This window comes from Ursus maritimus, unplaced genomic scaffold, assembly GCF_017311325.1.
Source record: "Ursus maritimus isolate PB19 unplaced genomic scaffold, ASM1731132v1 scaffold_5, whole genome shotgun sequence".
Taxonomy (NCBI): domain Eukaryota; kingdom Metazoa; phylum Chordata; class Mammalia; order Carnivora; family Ursidae; genus Ursus; species Ursus maritimus.
Window position 1 is genome coordinate 55,470,559 of NW_024426663.1, and position 23,890 is coordinate 55,494,448.

General features: G+C 38.5%; 1 protein-coding gene across 5 annotated transcripts in view; it reads left to right on the top strand.

Moving 5' to 3' along the window:
• Positions 1 to 1,638: 1,638 nt before the first annotated feature.
• FAM13B (family with sequence similarity 13 member B) overlaps positions 1,639 to 23,890 on the top strand; it is a 76,160-nt gene continuing 53,908 nt past the window's right edge. For all 5 annotated transcript variants that reach the window (XM_040622403.1, XM_040622405.1, XM_040622406.1 and 2 more), the window contains exons 1-6: positions 1,639 to 1,950; positions 18,466 to 18,632; positions 19,870 to 20,061; positions 20,482 to 20,694; positions 21,672 to 21,849; positions 22,147 to 22,288. In XM_040622403.1, the coding sequence (XP_040478337.1) occupies positions 19,905 to 20,061; positions 20,482 to 20,694; positions 21,672 to 21,849; positions 22,147 to 22,288 (690 nt within the window). In that variant the 5' untranslated portion in view covers positions 1,639 to 1,950; positions 18,466 to 18,632; positions 19,870 to 19,904. The remainder of the gene's footprint in view (positions 1,951 to 18,465; positions 18,633 to 19,869; positions 20,062 to 20,481; positions 20,695 to 21,671; positions 21,850 to 22,146; positions 22,289 to 23,890) is intronic.

Here is a 23,890-nt window from a genome sequence, read left to right on the forward strand (position 1 = left end):
TTTTTTTTTTTAAGATTTTATTTATTTGAGATCGAGAAAGCACACAGGTGCGCTCGTGAGAGAGAGACACGGCGTGCCAGCCCAAGAGCCGGGAGAGGGGGAGGGGCAAAGAGAGAAGCAGAGGCCCGCCCCACTGAGCAGAGAGCCTGACCTGGGAATCCCAGAACTCCGGTATCATGACCTGAGCTAAAGGCAGCCACTTAATCTACTGAGCCACCCAGGCACCCCAGGTCTTTGCATGCTCTTAAAAGATATCCAGAATTTAAGTTTGTTAGTATATAAACTCAATAAAGGCAGAGATCTTATTTGCTGCAGAGAGGATAGAACACAGTGAGAATTCAGTGAGTATTTGTTGAGTGAGGGATTGATTTTGAATTCACTTTTTACCTGTCCTGATAATAGTTATTGATCCTGGTTGTTGCAATCAGTAGCCTCTCTCCTGGACAGAGTGGGAGCACACAATACATTCTTATTCAGATTCTGCTGGTTCTAGGCTCTTGATGGACCCCACCCTTCTTCTATGACAGTATCAACTGGGCATGTGACACTGAAGTTACAGATAATTTGTTTTACTCTCTGATGAAATTTGGGAGCTACCCTGGCCTCTGTAACACATTTACAGATCATCTCACAGGGTGAATTTTTCTTTTCTTTTTTAAAAAAAAATCTCGTCCCAAGTTCTATGAGGGTTCTTGTTTGGCATTTTCTGGGTTACTGACTTGCACCTCAGGCAGGCAGGAGACAACCGAATTGTGGTCATTTATATTTTTACAAACACCCAGAGTTCTTTGTGCAGGTGTGGATCTACCAGCCATGAAGGAGTCCAAAAACAGAACACTGCGTTTTAGTCAACGGAAGATCTCAAAGCCCTTAACACACTAAAGGAAAGAAGAGATTGGCTGAATATTCACATCTCTGTGAGCGCGTGAGAGCCGCAGGGTCGGTCTGGGTGGCTATGCAAGCAAGTACCGAACTCCCTAGGCTCAGAGGGCGCCTTATTCTTTATGCCTCTTTTCAACTCTTTGAACCTCTGGTTTAGTATAGGAAACTCCCTGTGAACAAGTAGCCTATCAACTTTCATATTCCCAGACGGTTTGCGGAGGCATATATGTTCTCTCTGGAGTGTAGGTCTTGTCCTTAGATGAAGGGGAAGGGTGGAAAGCGGGCAGGGTCCCCGATCTGACGCCCAACGCTGAGAATGTGAACGTGTCATCGCTTCGGCCTGTCTGGTGGCTTTCGGTATCCGTGCTCCTCACCTGGATAAGGGCACCCGGGTTTTCCTGGCCTTCTGCGGGACGGCACGGCCCACTCTGCAGAAACCAGGAGACCTCGGTCTTCCAGATTTACTCTTTATCCCTCCTATGTCCCCTCCCGAGTTTTCTCTATCTTCTTTCCAACCTTCTCTGGCTGAGGACCCCCAACACCTCCTTTTGGCCCGCGCCGGGCTTTTTTCACCCCAACTCAGGGGGCCCACGTTTGGGGTGGGAAAAGGAAGGTGGGTTCTAAAGCCCACAGACTGCTGGGCTGCGGCCAGGGGCTTTCGGGAACCCCCAATCGGGGAGCGCACGCCCCGCCTCTGCCCGCCGGCCCGCCCCGCCCCCTCCCACGCACGTCACGTCCGGCCCGGCCTCCGCCCGCCCTCCGCCCTCCGCCCTCCGCTCTCCTCCCGCTCGCCGTTAGGGAGGGTCTGCGCCTCAGCCACTGCTTCAGTCGCCGCTCCTGCCCCCTCTTCCGTGTCTTCGCCGCCGCCACCGCCGGGGGCATCCGGAGGTCGCTTACCGGGCTGGCCCCGCGCCGCAGCCGTCGCTTTAGCGTCCTGCCAGCGGCCGCCACAGGAGGAGGCTCGCCGGCCGCGGAGCCACCTGGGGCCTCAGTTTTCGCTCTATTGCCGTCGCCGCGGGTCCTGGAGAAGCGGCCGCGGCCGGGGAACGGGGCGTCGCGGTTCCAACGGTAGGTGAACGGGCGGGTACCCCTATTTGCGCATGCGCGGGTCGCCCAGCGCCGCGGCTCTCCCCCTCTGCGCCCCCCAGCGCCTAGTCCCACCCGCGCAGTGCTCAAGGGCGTTGCACGTCGGGGTGCTCGGGTTGGGGGCAGTGCACTGAAGATGGGCTAGTACGTAGAGCGTGCCCCCTTTCTGCTCAAGCTTTCGGAGATGAAGCCGTGCCGGGGCTGCTGGGGGGTGTGGCAGTCTTCGATTTTTCAGCCGCTGCAATGCGCGTGAGCGGGTGTGTCTTCTTACCTCCTAGCTCCCCCAAAGTCCAAGGCACAGCAGCCCACGCGTTTGCTAGTCTCCCCTGAATACCAGACTGCGCCACCTCCCTGCCCACTTCCTTGATGCTGGTCGGTGAAGTTGATGCAAAAAAAAAAAAGTGTGGTTTAATCTGGGCTCAACTGCGCCCCTTTTTAAGATCACGTGAGATGAGTGGTTGCTGACTTCCTTAAATCGCTCAGAGAATATAGCCAAAATTGGTACATTCGGGACTTGTCTAGAATGCACTTTGAATACGCAGGCCAGAGGGGTAACAGCATTAAATTTCAGATGGGGCGACTGCTCTCCGAGATAAGGCTATAGGAAATTGAATCGGTTGGCACACTTGACAAGTGAGAAATTGGTAAACTTTTGTTTGTAATCAATTAAAAATCAAACCGAATTTTAGAAAGGCAGTTGCAGAATTTCATTCGGTTCCGTATTATGCCATATAATCATCGAGAAAAGTATCTCAAGTTCGGCATTTACTTTCCTTTCAAGGAACAGCTAATCTAAAAATGACAGCCAGAACCACGGTAATGCATACTATGGAGATTAAATAACTGGGGTGCACTTTGAAAGGCAGACATTAAATGCTAGTTTGAAGTAATGACTTTCTGAGTTAATGTGAGGCTGTGTCTTTAACTTTCCTTTTTGCAAGTACAGTAGCCATACTTGTTGGCCTGGGCTTCTCACAGGTATTGTGCATTTACTAATTACTTGTTGATGGAATTGGATGGGCACTATTTGTGTGTCCTTTGGGAGCTCCTTCTTTATTAATCTGTGCTGCTTTTAAAATTAGGGCAGTATTTTCTCCAATTTAATTGTATCACCAATTAGGGATTTTTGACACAACTTAAGTCCTTAGATGTAGAAAGGCATATCACAGTCATAAAATTCTTCACTGAGCGAAGTAAATGTTACATTATGGTTTTTGTTAGAATGCCATTGTTTTAGGACAGAAAATGGCTGAAATGAATGCATTGTGACTTGTCACTTTTCCCTCACCAGTAAAATGACAGACAGCTGTTTTTATTATCGTTTATGAATAACCTCTCTTCTGTGCATGGCTTCTCCTTCATTGTACACTAACTTTAATATTGGAGAATATAATAGAAATTACTGTAGCTATGCTTGGAAAAAATTGTGGTAAATAATACATAACAAAATTTACAATTTTAACAATTTTTAAATGAACTAGTTATGGCATTAAGTACAGTTACAATGTTGTGCAACCATTACCACTGTCTAATACTTATAGAACTTTTTTATCATTCCAAACAGAGACTCTGTAGACCGTAATTCCTCATTCCCTTTTACCCCTCCCTAGCCCCTGGTAACCTTTATTCTATCTTCTTTATAAATTTGACTATTCTTGGTACCTCAGATAGGTGGAATGTGTTTGTCCTTTTGTGTTTGGCTTATTTCATTTAGCATGTTTTCATGGTTCATCTATGTTATAGCCTGTATCAGAATTTACTTCCTTTTTAAGGCTGAATTCCATTGTATGTATAGGCAACATTTTGTGTATTCATCTGTTGGACATTTGGATTGTTTTTCCCTGTTAAAAAACCGAAATTCAACTGAATAAATTTTAACAGTCTTACTGGTTTTATTCAACTATTCATGAATCAGGCGGCATCCCATCCAGCAGATCGAAAGGAGCTCTGAGGAGCTGTACAAAATGGAAGGCTTTCAGAGGCAGAAGGAGGCGGGACAAGGAAGTTACTAGCAAAGAGTGGGTTGTTTCAAGCAGGTCACCATACTTTGGTGGACAGCCTGAGTCTGTCAGGCAGATTACCTCACTAGTGCTGACCAGGAAATTCCAGACTGACTGGTTAAGATTACATTCTCGGGGGAGGCAGTTAGGTGGATATTAAGTCTTAGTTTGGTGATGCAGGTTTAGCCTAGGTGACTCCATTTTGGACCCATTATCTGTCTGTTTCTCTCTCTCCCTCTCTCTCTCTCTCTCTAAGTAGTCTCCAGGCTCAATGTGGGGCTTGAACTCAAATCCCCGAGATGAGGAGTTACATGTTATACTGACTGAGCCAGCCAGGTGCCCCCTGTTGTCTCTTTTTTAACGCACGTTTTGACTGTTGTGAATAATGCCGCCGTGAATGTTGTGTACGAATGTCTTTTTGAGTCCCTGCTCTTCATTCTTTTGGGTATGTATCTAGCAGTGGAATTGCTGCATCATATGGTAATTCTATGTTTAACTTTTTGGGGAACATCCAAACTGTTTTCAGGGCTGCTGCACCATTTTGCATTCCTGTTAGCAAAGCATAAGGGTTCCATTTTCTCCACATCCTCTCCCAAAAGTTGTTGCTTTTGTGTGTGTGTGTGTGGTTGGTTGGTGTATTTGTTTGATAATAGCCATCGTAATGGGGGGGAGCTGGTATTTCATTGTGGTTTTGATTTTCATTTCCTTAAGAGATAAAGATGTTGAACATCTTTTCATTTGTGTATCTTTGGAGAAATGTCTGTTCACGTCCTTTGCTCATTTTTGGAATGTGTTTTTGTTTGTTGTTGCTTTTTAAAAGATTATTTAAAAATAGCTTTTTAAAGTTATTTTATACATGAATTAAATCTCTTATCTGAAAAGCTGTTCCAAAAGTGAATGAAATACTGAAATTTAAAAAAATAGAACTAGACAATTTCTGTTTTATACATGAATAAACAACAAAAGGATTGATACCTGAAAAAGGTTTCCAATTATATGGTAGGTCACTCTATATTTAGAACCCAACTAGATGTATATCAGTACTGAAAACTTACTTCCATCACTTCAATATTACAAAGGTATTGGGGTGCCTGGGTGGCTCAGTTGGTTAAAAGTCTGCCTTCTGCTCAGGTCATGATCCCAGCATTCTGGGATCGAGTCCTGCATCGGGCTCCCTGCTTAGCAGGAAGCCTGCTTCTCCCTCTCCCACTCCCCCTGCTTGTGTTCCCTCTCTTGCTGCCTCTCTGTCTGTCAAATAAATAAATAAAATCTTAAAAAAAAAAAAAGAAATTATGATCCTGATTGAGTCCTGCAGTGGGCTCCCTGCTCAGCAGGAAGTCTGCTTCTCCCTCTCCCTCTCCTTCTGTGTTCTCTTTCTGTCTCTAATAAATAAATAAAATCTTAAAAAAAATATTACAAAGGTACATCCATTAAATAAAGGCCCTGTCTTCAGCAGTGAGTAATATTACTGCTTCTAAACTTTCCTTTGTTTTATTGAGTGTTTTATTAACATGGCTAGGGGCAGAGGAGGAGATTACTTGGTAGAGAAAAAGGAATCGTAGTATGTACACATGAACTTGACCTGAGTGAGTCACTGTTCCCCAAGCGAGGCGGTAGGCTAATATGTGAATTGGTTCAATTTGGGGCCTTATAGAAGAGCTGACTTTGATTGGAAATAGAAATAAGGAAGGATATTTGGAATGGAATAAAGGCAATTTTTCCATGAAATCCTGTGGTACACCAAATACATAGTAGTAGTAATGGGATAACAAGAGTAACTCATTATCAGATTCATTTATTCATTCACCAAATATTTATCTCCTTCTAAATTCCAAAGTTAACAAGCAGTCACTTGGTGAGAGTTGTATAACTTTGTAAATTTACATGTACTATTGAAGTGTACACTTGAAAAGAGTGAATTTGTGATATGTAAATTATACCTTAATAAAGCTGGGTTTTTTTGTTTGTTCGTTTTTTAAAGCAACCCACCAGCAGACTTCATGGAGCTTATACTCTCTTGGGAGAAATAGACATTAAACACAGAAAGAAGTATATATAAATCTTATGAATGCTTTGGAGCCACGGAATAATATGCCTTGAGAAAATTTAAGGATAAATCATTAGATTGAATAGGTTGGAGAAAGTCCCTCCAAGAATGGTACTTGAGTTAAGAGCTGAAGATGAGTAGGATGAAGTGGGGAGAGTGTTTTAGGTAGATGAACCAGAATGTGTAAAAGTCTTAGGTTGAGGAAGATGAGATGGGATTATAGGATAAGTTAATGCAATTTACTGGATTTCTGTTAGAGGGAAATATTCCAGTCTCTTCTGCCAAGTTATTTAGCTATAGTGTGTATTTTCTTTTTTTAAAGAAATTATATATTATTTGTCAGAGAGAGAGAGAGAGAGAGACAGAGGGCACACAAGCAAGGGAGCGGCAGGCAGAGGGAAAAAGCAGGCTCCTTGCGGAGTGGGGAGCCTGATGCGTACCCATTCCAGGACCCAGGGATCATGACCTGAACCAAAGGCAGAAGCTCAACCAACTGAGCCACCCAGGCGCCCTCTAGTGTTATTTTCTTTTCCTTTTGTATATGATGCATGATACTTTGTATCTCTTTGATTTTAAACAATTTTCAGAGGAATGTCTCAAGTTTATTATTGTCCTTTTTAGTAATAGAAAAACAGAAAACGTTGAGCCGTTTATTCTTAAAATATTTATTTTTGCTTTTGTTTATTAAGCTGCTGTTCCATACATTTGGAGAGGAAAAGTAAAAATAAAACAACTTAAATTTTTTTTTTGTTGAAGTATATTTGACATTGCAATGTTAAATTAGTATATCACAGTAACTCAACAATTCTGTACGTTATTCAGTGCTCACCACAGTAATTGTGGTCACCATATGTCACAACAGTATTACAGTACTGTTAAAACATTCCCTTTGCTATACTTTTCATCTCCCTGACTTATTTTATAACTGGAAGTTTATACCTCTTAATCTCTTTCATCTGTTTTATCCATCCCTCCACTTTGTCCCTTCAGACCCATCAGTATGTTCTCTGTATTTATGAGTCTGTTACTGTTTATTCTGTAACTATATGAATATAAGTTAAATCGTATGGTATTTGTCTTTCTCTGACTTACTTCTCTTAGCATGATATCTTCTCAGTCCATCCATGTTGTGGCAAATGGCAAGATCTCATTCTTTTTTATGGCTGATTAATACTCATTTTTATGTCCGAGTAATACTTCGTTGTGTGTGTGTGTACCACATCTTCTTTATCCATTCATGGGACATTTGGGTTGTTTTTATATCTTGGCTGTTGTAAATAATGTTGCAGTAAACATGGGGGTGCGTCTATCTTTTTGAATTAGCGTTTTCATTTTCTTTGGATTAGTACCTGGGAGTGTGAAAACCACTTATTGATTGATATAGTGGGTGATTAATTGATTGGCAAGGAAGCAGGCGGTAGGAGGGTAGGTGCTTTGTGGTCCTAATTTGGGGAAAAAACACTAATCACAGTGCAATAAAAATTTGGAAAGGCAGGGCACCTAGCTAGCTCTGTTAGTAAAGCATGAGAGTCTTGATCTTGAGGTTGTGAGTTTGAGCCCCATGATGGGTATACAGATTACTTAAAATCCTTAAAAAAACTTGGGGGGGGGGGCGCCTGCATGGCTCAGTTGGTTAAGCGTCCAACTCTTGATCTCAGCTCAGGTCTTGATCTTAGGGTTGTGAGTTCAAGCCCCATGTTGGGCTCCACATTAGGCATGGAGCCTACTTAAAAAAAAATTGGAAAGGTAAAGGAACTCAAATTTAGAATCAGATAAGATGAGAGTTTTTAATAGGAAAAGCAGACCATATTACGGTTGATTATAGAATCACTTTTGAAACTTATAATTTCAAAAGATAAACTTTTTTCTACTAAGGAATATTGTAGTGTTTGAATATTGATTTTTGAGTAGCAAGTACAAAATGTTTGAGTGTTTTATAAATTACCTCCTGTATGTCTTCATACATTTCACTGAAATTTTAAACAAAATTTTCTGTGATGATTGTAGTAATTGTTGCCTGAAAGAGCATTTACTTAAAAGATAACAGTCTTAGAGTTCTAGTCCGTAGTTCAGTGACTTTGAACCAGTTTCTTCAGCTTTCTGAGATTTTTGTTCCTATTCTGAGAGAGGGATTGGTGCTCTGTCCTGCTTATCTCACACAGGATGGTTGTGAGGATTCATTTGGGTAGTGAACTGGAGAGAACACCAGAAATGATAGCATCATTTCAGATATTGGATTTCTACTTTTGTTTAGTGTTCACAACTGAGGAAACAAAGGGGAAGTCATATCTTTTGCTCTCAAAGTTCACAATCTAGTGGGAAGATGCATACAAAAATAAGTATATTAAGTGTTTTTTTGTTCATGTGCTAACTTTCCTTTCTTTCTTTTTTTCACCAGAGCAGTTTCTGTACAAGTTTGTGTAAAAAGAGAAATGTCCTGATTTCAAGAAACCCAAGAACAGATTGTAGAATTACCGGCAATACCCCTTACATGAAAAAAATGAAGTGCTATGGTTTTGTACTGTGCAATAAGAAGTGATGAGCTAGTCTTCTTAAAACCTTGCTCATTAGTTTGTGGTAGGTGCTGGCAGTGCATGTTTTCAATAAAAAAGAGGTGAAAGGTTACTAGAATAGAGGAGTCTGGAAGAGTCAAAATTTGTCAAAATTGAGATTACATGCACACATTTAGCTGAGACAGATTACATGTCTACAGTATGTATTCTCTATAATGCATATATGCTTTCTCAGATATTTTTTGTCACCTTCTAAATTGTAGTGCTATTTTTTAAAAAGGGTCACTCATTGTCTAATACTTAGTGTGAAGAGCTAATTTAGCTGATAGTCACTTTGGCTTAATGGAAAATCATGGTACATTAGTGGACCAGTGACAATAGAGTGCTTGTGGGAAAAGGGAACCTGTTGGGAGGCATCTTCTTCTAGCACATTATAGGCTTACCTTTTAATCAGGAGACAGGCATTTAAAGTGTTACCTTTCCATGTGTACACACACACACACACACACACACACAGAGATTTTATTTATTTATTTATTTATTTATTTATTTGAGAGAAAACAAATGAGCATGGGGGGAGGTACCTCATGGTCTCCTTGGCTTTTTGAATCAGAACTGAGGTTGCTTTCCAAGTAAATGTGAAAGTAGTCTTTAGCCTTTTTAATAGTATGTGTGTGTGTTCTTTCTGTCTTTCTGTCAAGAATAAACTTGAACTCAGGACTGTGAGATCGAGACCTGAGCCTAGATCAAGAGGACACTTAGCCAACTGAGCCAGGCACCTCACTCGTTTTATTTTTTAATCTTATTTATTAATTTACTTATTTTTAAGTAATCTCTACTCCCAGTGTGGAGCTCAAACTTATAACCCTGAGATCAAGAGTCACATTCTCTACCAATTGAGCCAGACAGGTGCCGCCAGTAGTGCTCATTTTAATGTTCTGGTTTCTTAAGACTTAAATTACTTGGGTTAGAAAGATTTGCAGTTAGAGCCACCAGCATATTTTAGCATCATCATTTACAAATTTTAAAGTTAAGCTGAGTAACTTGAGGCTCACAGTACTTTTTATTTCTTTATTTGAGAGAAAGAGTGAGTGAGCGAGCATGGGGCAGGGAGGGACAGAGGGAGAGGGAGAGAGAATCTTAAGCAGACTCTGCACCCACAGTGGAGCTCCACTCAGGGCTGGATCTCATGGTCTTTGGATCCCGAGATCACCACCTGAGCTGAAACCAAGAGTCCAACCGACTGTGCCACCCAGGGTCCCCACTTTCAGTTTTTATATATATTCAAGTGTCTGATTCACAGCATTATTCTAGGTGTGAGAAATAACTTGTAAAGTGCTTTAGATATTTTCGTAAGTAATAGTTGCTTTTCCTTCATGATTTGATTATCTTTGGTTATTGTGAAAAGTAGATATGGCAGCCAATTTTGATGTTTTATTTAGTTTTTAATCACTTAAGGAGATGCCCCTTCTTGTTAATCTTAACTTTGAATAGACAATATTGTTTCTTGTTTATGTCTTTATTCAACATATTATTTAAAAAACTAAATTATCTGTCAGGCATTCGGTGAGGCCTTTAGTGTTACAAAGATGAAACGACCAGGTTCTTACCTTCACGGATCCTCTCTATTGAGAGACGGACATACTTTAATTCTGTAGCATAACAGCTAAAAAGGTCATGGTATATTAGGCACAAAGGAGGAAGAGAACTGTATGCTTTGGAAAATTAGGCAAGGTTTGATAGGAAATTAGAATTGGACTCAAATATCAATAGAAGTTTGGTGAACTGGATGGGATTGGTTAGGGTAGTCATTGGTTATGGTGTTGAGTTACCGCTCTAAGCACAGTAAATGGTATGTGTAAAGCCTGGGAGGTGTGGATTGCGAACTTCAAGTAACTTAAGTATTGCTGGAGAGTAGAGTGAGGTGGAAGAGTGGCAGGAAGGGAGATTTTACTGGTAGGTAAAGTACTTGTAGGTCATGCAATGGATTTAGGGTTTAGTTAGTATGCCGGAGGTTCTTAAATCTTTCTATGCATCATAATCACCTGAAGAGCTTATTAAACATGAGGTCTAGGCCATGCTCTCATGGATGCTGGATTGGGGTTGTGGCCTTGTACTCTGTATATTGAATAAGCACCTCCCCATCCCCAGACAAAGTTAGAAAAGCTTTAGGCCACTGGTCTCAGAAGTGAGGTACTGGCAATTGTTTTTTTTAAATTTTTAAATGTAAGTATAGTTGACATATAATATTGTATTAGTTCCAGGTGTACAACATAGTGATTTGACATTTATATACATTAAGAAATTCTCTTTGCAATAAGTACAGTTACCATCTATCACCGTTACAGTTATCACATTATTATTGATTGTATTCCTTGTGATATACTTTTCATCTCTGTGACTTATTTATTTTATAACTGGAATTTTGTACCTCTTAATACCCTTCACCTATTTTGCCCCTCTCCCTGCTGCCCTCCCCTCTGGCAACTACCATTTTATTCTCTGTATTTGAGTCTGTTTCTGGTTTTTGTTTGTTTTGTTTTTTTAGATTCCACATACAAGTGAAACTGTGTGGTATTTGTCTTTCTCTCTGATTTATTTCACTTAGTGTAATATCCTCCAGGTCCATACATGTCCTTGCAAATGGCAAGATCTCATTCTTTTTTATGGCTGAGTAATATTTCATTGTCTGTATAAACCACATCTTCTTTATCCATTCATTCATTGATGGACACTTAGTTTGCTTCCATATCTTGGCTACTGTATATAATGCTGCAGTAAGCATTGGGGTGCATGTATCTTTTCAGAATAGTGTTTTCATTTTCTTTGGGTAAATACTAATAAGTGGAATTACTGGATTTTATGTATTTCTGTATTTAATTTTTTGAGGTTCTTTTATACTGTTTCCCATAGCGGCTGCCTGAGTTTACTTTCCCACCAACAGGGCAAGAGGGTTCCCTTTTCTATACATACTTCCGAACACTTGTTATTTCTTTTTGATACTAGCCATTCTGACAGGTGTGAGGTGATATCTTATTGTGGTTTTGATTTACATTTCCCTGGTTAGACTGATGTTAAGCATCTTTTCCATGTTTGTTGGCCATCAGTATGCCTTCATTAGAAAATGTCTATTTAGGTCCCCTGCCCATTTTTTAATTGGTTTGCTTTTTGGTGTCATGAGATGCTCACACTTTGGAAGGACAAGATGACCTATTAAAGTGTGTGTGTGTGTGTGTGTGTGTGTGTGTGTAGCAGTACTAGTGAATTTATTTATTTATTTATTTATTTATTTATTTACCTTTTAAAGATTTTATTTATTTGAGAGAGAGAGAGAGAGCCCGAGGGGGAGGGAGGGGGGGAAATGGGGAGGCTGAGGAAGGGGGAAAGAATTCCTAGCTGACACTGCACTGCCAGGGCTGGATCTCACAACCCTGAGATCATGACCTGAGCTGAGACCAAGTCTAATGCTTAACCGACTGAGCCACCCAAGGTGCCCCAGAATTTGTTTTTATATATTTTTTAGCCTTAAAATTATTTTTATGTATGTTTATTATATATAATATACTAGTATATTATTTACTACTCTAGAAATATGCATACAATACAAAAATGAAGGGTGGATTCATAATCTTTTCATGATCAAAAATTTGAAGTCCAGGACTGTAGGCAGTGGAAAACAATTGAGGAATTTTGTCCAAGGCGGGGATTTGGGTTAGATTTTTGGTTTTGAGGAGATCAGTGAGGAGAATAGATGAGGGGACTTAGCTTCAGGGGATTTCATCTCCCTCTGGCTTTTTTACTTTGTTTTGATTGGTATAGCTTGGAATAGCTTGAAATCATGGTTGGAGGTTATAAAATAATGGACTGTGGTCATGAAACCCTTTGGAGAGTTTTTCAAAATGAACCAGGCTGTTTACCAGTAGCTTATCTCCAGGGGCAACCAAATTTTGCCTGAATATGTTAAATAAGAGAGGAATAATAAGCTGTCTCAAGGTAAAATGGTTTACATTTAGTGTGTATTAGTCTTTGAAATATATGTGCTATATCTAGTATCTTAATTTGGCAACTGTAGTCTTTCAAAATAGGTTTGATTCCGTTGTTCATTGTAGTTTTGCGGAATGACCATGGAGGAAGATTGTACCCTTGAGTAGTACGTTAAAGTGCACTCAGATGAACAAGTCCTTAGGAATGGGGGTAAAAATCGTCACAAAATGTACTTCATACTCTTTCTCTGATTTTTTTTAAGGTAAAGAAGTTCTTAAACTTTTGAGTGTTAATAGCTCTTTAATTTAAAATACTTCTAAACCTGAATTCTGTTTTATTCTATAGTACTTAATGGCATAGTATGAATTTAATAATAGATTTAATTGACTTGGTGTTTTCCCTGATCAAAATATTATCTGTGAACATATGACAGGTAACTTTATGTGCTCTTGAGACATTTGTTCATCCTTTCTGTTTGTTCGGTGTAGTGTTAAGGGTTTCGGACAAATGAATCCCTTGTTAGTTTTTCAGATCAGGAAGGAACCACTGATTTGGCATTTTGGGAACCCTCTTAGAGCTATCTTTGTTCAGTTTGAATGAAGGTGGTGCCTTCTGAATGAAGAGGTGTCTTTTCCTTTACTTTGGTGAAATGTTTAGAGCTTACTAATGAAGACCTGAATGTATGGAGCAGGGGTAAATTTATTTGCCTTAAGCTTTGGTTCATTGACTTAGAGTCAGTGTAATTGTCTACAAACTTAAATCTCTTTTCCCAAAGTTTACCATCTTTATTGAGGCCCAGCTCCCTGTTGGCTTTTTCCTCATAGTAAACTAGTGATAGGGATTTTTTTTTTTTCCTTTTTGGCTTTAGCAATTATTGAGGTAGCTCTTATAAATTTTTCTGTGTGAATTGTATCCTATTTTGTCAAAGCATTTAGGGCAAAAGTGAATTTTCTTGTTCCTTTCTATTCATTTTGAAGGTAGAACTTTTTCACATGAAAATGACAGTTTATCTTGGCAGATGCTGCTCTTACCACAGATGGTTGATTTGCTAAATGATAAAACTTTATTAGTATATCACAGATCAAATCTTAATACTATTACATTGTTTTGTTAAATTGTTTGCTTTGAAAAGACTTAATCTTCAGTCCAACTTTAATTTTTTTTAAAGCTATGTAGAAAATGTAGTAGTTTCTAAATGTGCTTGCTGGATAACATACTAGGGCCGAATAGGATCAGTTCTTGAAATGTGGTTGAAATAAATCTTTTATTTTTCTTTTTTGGATAGAGAAGTATATTTAAAAAATGACATACTCTTTAATGAAAATAGTTTGGTATTAGATAACCTATTAAGGTGATTTTATGTCTTTATTTGTATGGTTTTTTAAAAATTTTTTTCAATTTTGTTGAAGTATAGTTTATATGCAATAATAATTTAGATACAATAACATTCACCAATTTAAATGTCCAGTTCAGTAAGTTTGACATGTGTTTAAGCACATATCCACCACTATCATAGTCATGACATAGAAATTTCCATCACTCCAGAAAGTTCTCAATGTTTTTTGGTTTTCTTGTCAGTGAAATGGATATAATAAAGCATCTGCATCTATAGAATTGTTATAAGGATAAATGAATTAGTACATTTAAAGCCCTTAAGGGGCACCTGGGTGGCTCAGTTGGTTAAGTGTCATGATATCAGGGTCCTGAGATCAAGCCCCATGCCTGGCTCTTTTCCCAGTGGGGAGTCTGCTTCTCCCTCTCCCTCTGTGCTCTCTCTCACTGTCTAAAATAAATAAATAAAATCTTTAAGAAAAATAATAAAGCCCTTAAAATAGTTCCTGGCTTTTTTTTTAATCTTGTTTTATCTTTTATTTGAGAGAGAGCATGGAGGGGGGAGGGTCAAAGGGAGAAGCAGACCCCCGACTGAACAGGGAGCCTGACACAGGACTGGATCCTGGGACTCCAGGATCATGGCCCGAGCCAAAGGCAGTCAGTTAACCAACTGAGCCACCCAGGCGCCCAGTTTCTGGCATATTGTAAGAGCTCAGTTATTTGTCCATTGTATTGATGTTGGTGTTCTACCGTTTTTTAAAAGCCCCTCTCTACTAATTTTATTAGGTATTTAAAACTGAAAAGATACTGTGCTAAGCCATCAAAAAAAAAAAAAAAGAAATCTTGTCATTTGCAACAACGTGGATGGAACTAGAGGGTATTATGCTAAGCGAAATAAGTCAGTCATAGAAAGAAATTATCTTATGATCTCACTGATAAGGTGGAATTTAAGAAACAAGGCAGAGGATCATAGGGGAAGAGAGGCAAAAATGAAACAAGATGAAACCAGAGAGGGAGAAAAACCATAAGAGACTCTTAGAAAACAAACTGAGGGGGGCGCCTGGGTGGCACAGCGGTTAAGCGCCTGCCTTCGGCTCAGGGCGTGATCCCAGCGTTATGGGATCGAGCCCCACATCAGGCTCCTCCGCTATGAGCCTGCTTCTTCCTCTCCCGCTCCCCCTGCTTGTGTTCCCTCTCTCGCTGGCTGTCTCTATCTCTGTCAAATAAATAAATAAAATCTTAAAAAAAAAAAAAAAAAGAAAACAAACTGAGGGTTGATGGAGGGAAGGTTGGGGGGGTGGGGTAACTGGGTGATGGACATTGGGGAGCGTATGTGTTGTAATAAGCACTGGATATTACATAAGACTGATGAATTACAGACCTGTACCCTTGAAACAAATAATACATTATATGTTAATAAAAAAAAAAGATTCTGTGCTGTTAAGAAAGGTGTATGTTGCTATCATATATATGCATGTATAAGTGGAACTGAATGGAATGCAGAAATACCTTGATCTTCAGCAGAACTCAAGTTGATAGCCTGGTATATGAAGGTACACTTTGCTGAATGTACCTATCACCCACTGTTATTGAAAATTGGTATTTAACAGCGTGTGTTTTTTTTTTTAATTTTAATTTTTATTTTTTTTTAAAGATTTTATTTATTTATTCGACAGAGATAGAGACAGCCAGTGAGAGAGGGAACGCAAGCAGGAGGAGTGGGAGAGGAAGAAGCAGGCTCATAGCAGAGGAGCCTGATGTGGGGTTCGATCCCATAACGCCGGGATCACGCCCTGAGCCGAAGGCAGACGCTTAACCGCTGTGCCACCCAGGCGCCCCGTGTTTTTTTTTTGTTTTTTTTTTATCACTCTTGTCTCATGATGTACAATTCAAAATGATTTCTTATTTGTTGTCAGTTCCATTATAGGAGGCAACGGTCATTTGTATATAAAATGATTTTGCTGTTTTAGGGCCTGACTGGCTCAGTCAGTAGAGCATGCAACTCTTGATCTTGGGGTTGTGAATTTGAGCCCCATGTTGGGGAGGTATATTGTACTTAAAATTTCAAAAAAATCTTAAAATGATTTTGCTGTTCTATTTATAATAAAATTATGCTTTTGGAAATCCTTGGTTATTTTGAAAGTCTGAGCATTCTGTTCTCTTGTGTCAAACCTTTTATTGATTAACTGCTTTCTTTGCATTTATTGATTCTGTCTGCTAAGACATTTCATCAGATCTCTTTGGGATAGTTTACTGTTGTACCTGATACTATTTTCTTTGAGAACTGGATTTTGTAGTTTAGATGTCACATGAAATTTCTAGGCGTTCCATGACAAATTATTGCAAGCAGTATAATTTTAAAAGAATAGATATTTTTTTCTCACAGATCTGGAGGCCAGAAGGTGTGGGCAGGGCCATATTCCCTCCATAGGTTCTGGGGAGGATTCTCCTTTGCCCCTTCCAGCTTTTGGTGGCTCCTGGTGTTTCTTGTCTTGTGACAGCATAACTCGCAGTTTCTCCCTCCATCTTCACATGGCCTTCTTCCCCTCTTTGTGTCCTATCTTCTGCTTATAAGGACACTAGTCATTGGATTTAGGACTCACCCTAAAATCAGGATGATTTTTTTTTTTGATGATTTTATTTATTTATTTGAGAGAGAGAACCAGAGAGAGAGCACAAGTAGGGGGAACATCAGAGGAAGAGGGAGAAGCAGGCTCCCCACTGAGCAGGGAACCCAACATGGGGCTCTATCCCAGGACCCTGGGATCATGACCTGAGCCAAAGGCAGAGACCTAACCGACCACCCAGGTGCCGTCAGGATAATTTCATCTTGAGATCCTTAACTAATTGCATATGCAAAGACCCTATTTCCAAGTAAGTTCACATTTAGAAGTCTTGGGTGAACACGAGTTTTTTGGGGAACACTGTTGAACCCACTATAGATAGGAAGGGAATATTTACATGATTTAAGCTCTGACAAGGAGTGGGGAACAGGATTAAATAATGTCAAAAACTACTTTGCATTTTGCAGGATTGTTATTTTGGGCCACTCTCCAGTCTAAATGCTTTTGCACTGCACTGATTCCTGGTTTCATTAACAAAGCACAGAAACACTGAGTACCCATTTTAGTGATACATAGAACTTGCCTCTGACAAAACTCTTCTAATGAGTGTTCATTTATTGTACATCAAGGAAATCTCCTTTTTATGTCATGAAGGTATCAACCTGACTTTTAATGTAAGTTCATTAAACATTTATCCCTGAAGTTAACCTCTCTAAAAGATCTTCTATAACTTAACTTTGAAGTTGTGTTTCAGATGAATAGGCTACATGTTTTAGCAGGCATTTCGGGATGTTTGGGAAGTAATCATCTACCAAAGATTTGTTGTGGGAATGTGGTTTTCCTTCCCCTCCATTTTTTATGTTCCTCCTGGAGGTATATATTACTAATAAGACATTTTTGAAAACCACACTGAATGATAATACTCTTCTGCTTATCGGGACTCTCTCAGAGAGCTATAGGGTGGTTTCCTGAGCTTATTAGAGGATTTTTTAAAGTAGATTACTGAAATTCACACAGGGTGATGAAACAACAATTCACAGATGAGACCAAATATTAAATGCGTTGTCAAACAGGTCACCTCTCTCCCCAGCCTGTTTGCTGGTCTTTTTTTTTTTTTTTTTAAGATTTTATTTATTTATTCGACAGAGATAGAGACAGCCAGCAAGAGAGGGAACACAAGCAGGGGGAGTGGGAGAGGAAGAAGCAGGCTCATAGCAGAGGAGCCTGATGTGGGGCTCGATCCCATAACGCCGGGATCACGCCCTGAGCCTAAGGCAGACGCTTAACCGCTGTGCCACCCAGGCACCCCTGGTCTTTTAACATTTAATACAATGAAGAGAGAAAACTTGTTCTGTGTCTACTACCTTCATGTATTATCTCAGTTAAACATCTGTATAGGCATACTCTTATATAAAGGAAACCTAAGATTAGAGACATGAAGACATGGAAGTTGTTCAGAGTCACATCTATAGGGTGGTGGAGTTAATATTTGAAATGTTAGCTTTTCTGGTTCTGTTAAGTGCTTTTTTCCAACATGTGCTATTGTCTCTCTAAACCAGAAAGCTCAGACAACTACATTCTTGCTAAAAAAATATTTGGTGTATACAAAGAAAAGAAGAAAGTATATAAGTGCTTTTCCAAGCTTAAAATCATGTCTTCAGTTCTTTGATCTGGAAATGTTTCTGTGTTTTTTCCTGAGCATATGAGAACCCAAGGAGGTGGGCGGGGTGTGTGTGTGTGTGTGTGTGTGTGTGTTCAAATGAAGGATCCATTGAGGAAAATTGATTATTTGAGTGGTGTAATCTCTGAATATCTGTTACTGTTAAAGATTCTCCTTTGCAGTTATTTTTTACCAGAAAGATTCTTGTCCAGGTTGGCCATCATAATTTGAAACCTTGTGCAAGATTTTGCCTCTAACTAGGTCACAGGCAAATTTTCAGGCAGAGGAATGGTTTTCAGTATAGTAACCCTCCTAAATGGACTTCACTACTTATTCTAGTTGCTTTTCACAGTAAGAGATGGTTTGGGAAATGAAAAGAATTGTTTTTGTCTTCTAGATTAACTGCTGAAGTACTGATCGAGTTCTGCGTTTCTTCAATGAGGAACTACAGGCTGATCTTCTGCCATAATCTCAAACAGCCATAAATGACAAAAGAATGCTTGCTCAGTGAGGGTAGCTGGTGCAGAAGCCATTTTTTAAACTTAGGTGTTTAAGTACTCAAAGGTAAGTTTTCAAAGTGGTAACTCCCATGCTGTATAAATCCACAGAAATTTTGGAGTTTATCTCCTGTTGCTGCTATTTGATTATTAACTTGAAGTTTTGTAGTTATTAGCTGGCACCAGATATGTTGAAGAATGGATCTTGCTTGTCTAAAGCTATGTAAATTTATGGCATTTTGCTTCCCCTAAGTTAATTTCTGTTGTTTCTGTAAGTTGAATGGATTGTTTCCCAGTCCCATTGTGATACTCTTGATCGACTGGGTGCAGTTATTATGTAATTTATATAGAAGATATTTTTGCAAACTTCAGAATATTGAGTAGATTTATTGTTTTGCTCTGTTCTCTCTTGTCGTGAGAAAGGAATTGTTTCTCTGGTGTGATGAAAAAAGCCAAGTTGGTGACATTTTGTTCATTAACAACTTTTGAAAAAAGTTTTTCTTTTGAAAATACTCATTTCTCACATAAAGTAATAAATATTTTAGGAAACAAATTTTTCTTGGGATTACTTGTTCTCTGATGCTTCAGATATTTGAAACATTGTTTTCTCTTACTGCTCTACTGATCACTATTCCTACAAAGTTAAGACAAATAACTTATTTTTTCTGAGCAAGACTGGTTATGGAAATTTTTCTTTGAAATAATTAATGAAACAGCAGGATTGATGAAAGAACGTTTTCATTTGAAAGTTGATGTCTAGCCCTGAAAAATTTCCTTTATTTATAAAAACGTATTATGACTCCTCTGTCATGTAGAAATCAGGGCTGGTTGATCTTGCTTTTACTAGCCCGTCATTGATAAAAAATGATTATTAGCCCAATACTTTATAAAAAGTGATTCTCTCCTGTTTTGGGTGCTTATAAATTAAGAGGTTAGATATGCTTCATATAGCACAGTCCAAAATGATTGGGTTTGGCTTTCTATCTGTGTCATTAAGCTTGGTCAGTAAAGGTCCTCTGGAGCCACATTTGCCTCTTACTTTGTCTTTAGGACATTAATGTCCTTTGTTAAGTTTAATGATGAATTTGCCATTGTTTGATAAATGCACAAACTATACATAGTAGAGAAAATGTTTGGATGATTGTATTGAGCTTTATTTGTAGAATACATTGTAGGCCTGAGAACTGGAACATATATAATGATTAAAAGCACATTCAGGTGTAAAGCATTTTTTGTAATGTATTTAATCATATTGTCACCTGTTGATTATTAGTCTTTTTTTTTTTTTGTCTTTCATTTGGCAGAAAAGACAGCTTTGATTTCTGGCTGCAAAAAAGATATGAGGAAGAGCTCCTCCCCTTCCTTGAGTAACTGCAACTCCGTTCTTGCTAACAAAATATTTGGAATTCCACTTGATGAGCTGCAGCAGGGAGGACATCCAGACAATGAGGTTCCGTTCATAGTCCGCCACGTTGTGGACTATATTGAGGAACATGGTATACATTTCCTTACCTTGAGGGCTAGCATTTAATAAACACAGCTTATCCATTTGACCTGGAATTTTTTTTTCTTTCTTTTTTTTTTTTTCCCAGTATGGAAGGTCCAAAATATAGTAAGGAAAAATGATAGAAATTTCTTATGTAAAGTCATATACTTAGAAATGCCCAGCATAGAGCATTTTTTAGTGGGGTGGTAATAGGAATATTTTTAATGGAGGCGGGGTGGATAAGATAGATTATCCCTCAGGACAGAGATAGTATGTTCCTAAACCTGTGATTTGAAGGTGTTTAGCCCAGTAAGGAGAGCCAAGAAGGGCTTTTCAAAAGTGAGTTATTTTAAGTTGTTTGGAAAATGAATATATATGGTCAAGTAGTTGAAGTCGAAGCTTATTTAATTTTTACTTTGAACTAATGCAGGAGGTCTGGAGCAACAAGGACTTTTTCAAGTCAATGGAAATGCTGAGACAGTGGAGTGGCTTCGGCAGAGATACGACAGCGGAGAAGAGGTGGACTTGGTTAAGGAAGCAGATGTTCCCTCAGCTATTAGTCTTCTTAGGTTTTTCCTTCAAGAACTTCCTGAACCTGTTATCCCTGGCAGTTTGCATATTCACTTGATGCAGCTTTCTCAAGGTAGTATAATTTGATTCTTACCAATCAGTCATTTACCATTAATTTCAAAGTCTTGTAGAAATCTTGACATTTAAACAGTAATTATAGTAGTTCTGAGATTCATTTCTTATGTTCCCATTTGTGGACATATGCTCTTTGGGTCTGTATGGTCTAGTCAAGGGAATGGCAACTTCTTAGATTCCTGTAGTCCTATTTATTTTTTATGATTGGTCTTAGGAAGCCTAAGCTACAGGGTGGGAGGAGGAGGAGAAGGAAAGGCGGGAGACAAGAACAAGGAATAGGAGGGTTGGGAAAGAAGAGAAATACATATAAAGTGGTATGTGTGGCATAATATCCAATAATAGTGCTGTTCCTTAGTGGTAATGTTTCTATAGGATATTATTTATCCCTGGTTTGATAGAATGTCCTAGCAAAAACCAGATGACAACTTTGATTCCAGGTTCAGAATATACTTGAAGCTTGTTCTTGGACTTCTGCCTGAAGGAAATAAAATATCAATTTGGACATCAGACTTACAAGCCAAATAAAGAAAAAAAAAGGCTGATTTGTATTTGTTGGGTTAGGTTTTCAGTGGTGTGGGTTGTATCTTCTTTGTTCACTCATAGTTGTTGACTAGCATTGGGCAGTGCATTTTGACTTCTTATAGTTGGCACTGCTTTGGAAATACAGGTACAGTCATGCAAGAGAGAGTATGATGAGAATTAAAAAAAAATAAATTAGAGAATTGGGGCCGATGAGTAATAGATGAGGAAAACATCCTTCAGCAGTTGAGGGGTTGAGTTCCTTCTCTCCAGCTCTTCTCTTCCACTTAATAAGTGAAATGCGAAGCTCTAAGGCATTTGGCCTCTGTAGAGGAAGTGAAGAAGTTTTGAATTGTTAATAGTAAAAAGGTGATGTGGGTGGAGTAATGTGAACCTGGCAAAATATCTGAGCTTTGCTTTTACTTCATTAAAAAAACCTGTCATTATGTTTTATAGATTATAATAATGAAGATGAATTTGGAAGAAAGTTGAGGTTCCTTTTACAGCAGCTTCCACCTGTTAATTACAGTTTGTTAAAGTTTCTGTGTAGATTTTTAGCCAATGTAGCATCACATCATGAAGAAATTTGGTCTGCAAACTCTTTGGCTGCTGTGTTTGGTCCAGATGTCTTCCAGTAAGTTTTTCACAAATTTTTATGTAATCCAAAAAAACTGAATTTGTGAAGTAGAGTTGTTATACTATCTGCCAAGGATCATAGGTCTCTTGGTGAACCATTATTTTTTATAGTAGATCTGATTAATCCTCCCAGCATTTCTGTGAAGAGGGTACAAATTAGGGTTTACAGATGGGAAAACTGAGGCACAGAATGATGACATAAATTGCTCAGGTTTATAAAGTGACTCATTGGTTGTCTAATTTTACCTGTATTTGATTTAAGGACTCTCATTTTAATTTAGACTTTTATTCTTAGCATTTACACAGATGTGGAAGATCTGAAAGAGCAAGAAATAGTGAGCAGGATAATGGCTGGACTTCTGGAAAACTACTATGAGTTCTTTGAGAATGAAGAGGAAGATTTCTCATCTAATGATTTGAGTTCAATTACTGAACAGGTGAGAATATTTTAAATGCTCTACTTGGAGAATTTTTAAAGAATATGCTCTTTAGGTCTTGGCACAAACTCAGGTGGAATTTTTAAGTACTAATCAAAGCAGTTCTCTTGGTTATTGCATGTAATCACAGGTGACACATCCATGTAATGTATGAATGTGGTATTTTTTTCTTAATAAGTTCTCAATTTGAGTAATAAGAAAAAGGTGTTGAAAGCAGAGTATATGTTAGGTATTTTGTGGGGTTTGCATGTCTTTTCTAACTTAAGCATTGTTTATTTTGTAAGAATAGGGTGTTTGTTTTTTGTGGTTGGTTTTTTTTTTGCGTTTGCAAAGAAACTTAGCATATAAGCATGTAGGCAAAGGGTGAGAAATAGAAAGTGGAGGGATAGAATCAATACAGAGTTCACACAAACTTTCAAAAATAGGAAGTTTTTCTTGATGAAAGTCAAGTCAATAGAGTGGTGCAATCATTGTCATTATCGGGAAGCATCATGGTTTTTTTTTTTTTTACTTTTGTGACTTTGGAAAATTAACATCCGTTTCTCTGGCTACATTATATTTTGTTGTTCTGCTATGTCTTGATGGTTGAGATAATATAAAAACCTGGTTACTTTCTCCTTCATGAAATGAGAATATGCACAGTAACTAATTTATTGTAAAGCCACATTAATTCAGACTTTTCATGCTTATAATTTAGGTCTATGTGGAGGTTTTTCTTTTGCACTTACGTGAAATAATTTGTCAAACAAACTTTTATTAAGTTAAAACCTATAGAGTTACTTATATTTTGAGCATGGGGTGTGGTTGCTACTTTTTCAATGAATAAATCATTCACCTGGTTAAAAAAAAATTCAGTAAAATGTCTTGGTTTTCCCCATACCCACTCCTTTGCCCCCACATTGGTTTTCTATGTGTTTTTTCCCAGAGTTCTGTTATGCAAATGTAAGTAAATATTTGCTTAGTTTTTTAACAGGAAAGTAGCATACCACACACACTGTTTTGCACCATGTTTTTTTTTTTTGTTTTTGTTTTGTTTTGTTTTTTAAGTCAGTTAACAGTGTATCCGGAAGTCTTTTTTTACTGGAATATAGAGAGCATATTCTTTTGTTTTTACTGCATAGGTCCCTATTGTATGGATGCAACATTATGATTTATTTGATTTATTGTACTGATCTCCACTTGAAAAGATGATAGTATACCCCATTTTCTCAGAAGAGTCATGGTTTATATCTCCTTCTCATGTAATTATTAGTAGCTCCCCTTCTGACTCTCGTATGTATCCAGGTTTTGATGATTAATTATGTGGTAATTTTTTATTGATGTACATCGGGTGGCTTCTCTTCATTTGCTTTTAGATTAGCAAGCAGCAACTCTTGAAAGGTAGTTTATCATACAGATTTTCATTCGTTCTTAATAGGTCTTGGTTCTGATAATGTGAATTTAGGAGTTTTATTTTCTGGGTAGCCCATTTTTTTTTAAAAAGAGTTTCTGTACTGTTGTGAACTTTTATGGATAAGTCTTTTTAATATTTGGAGTTGAGACCTTCCTTAGTTTTCCATGTTTTCTTCATGTAAGCATTTATATCCCTATCTGATTTTCCCT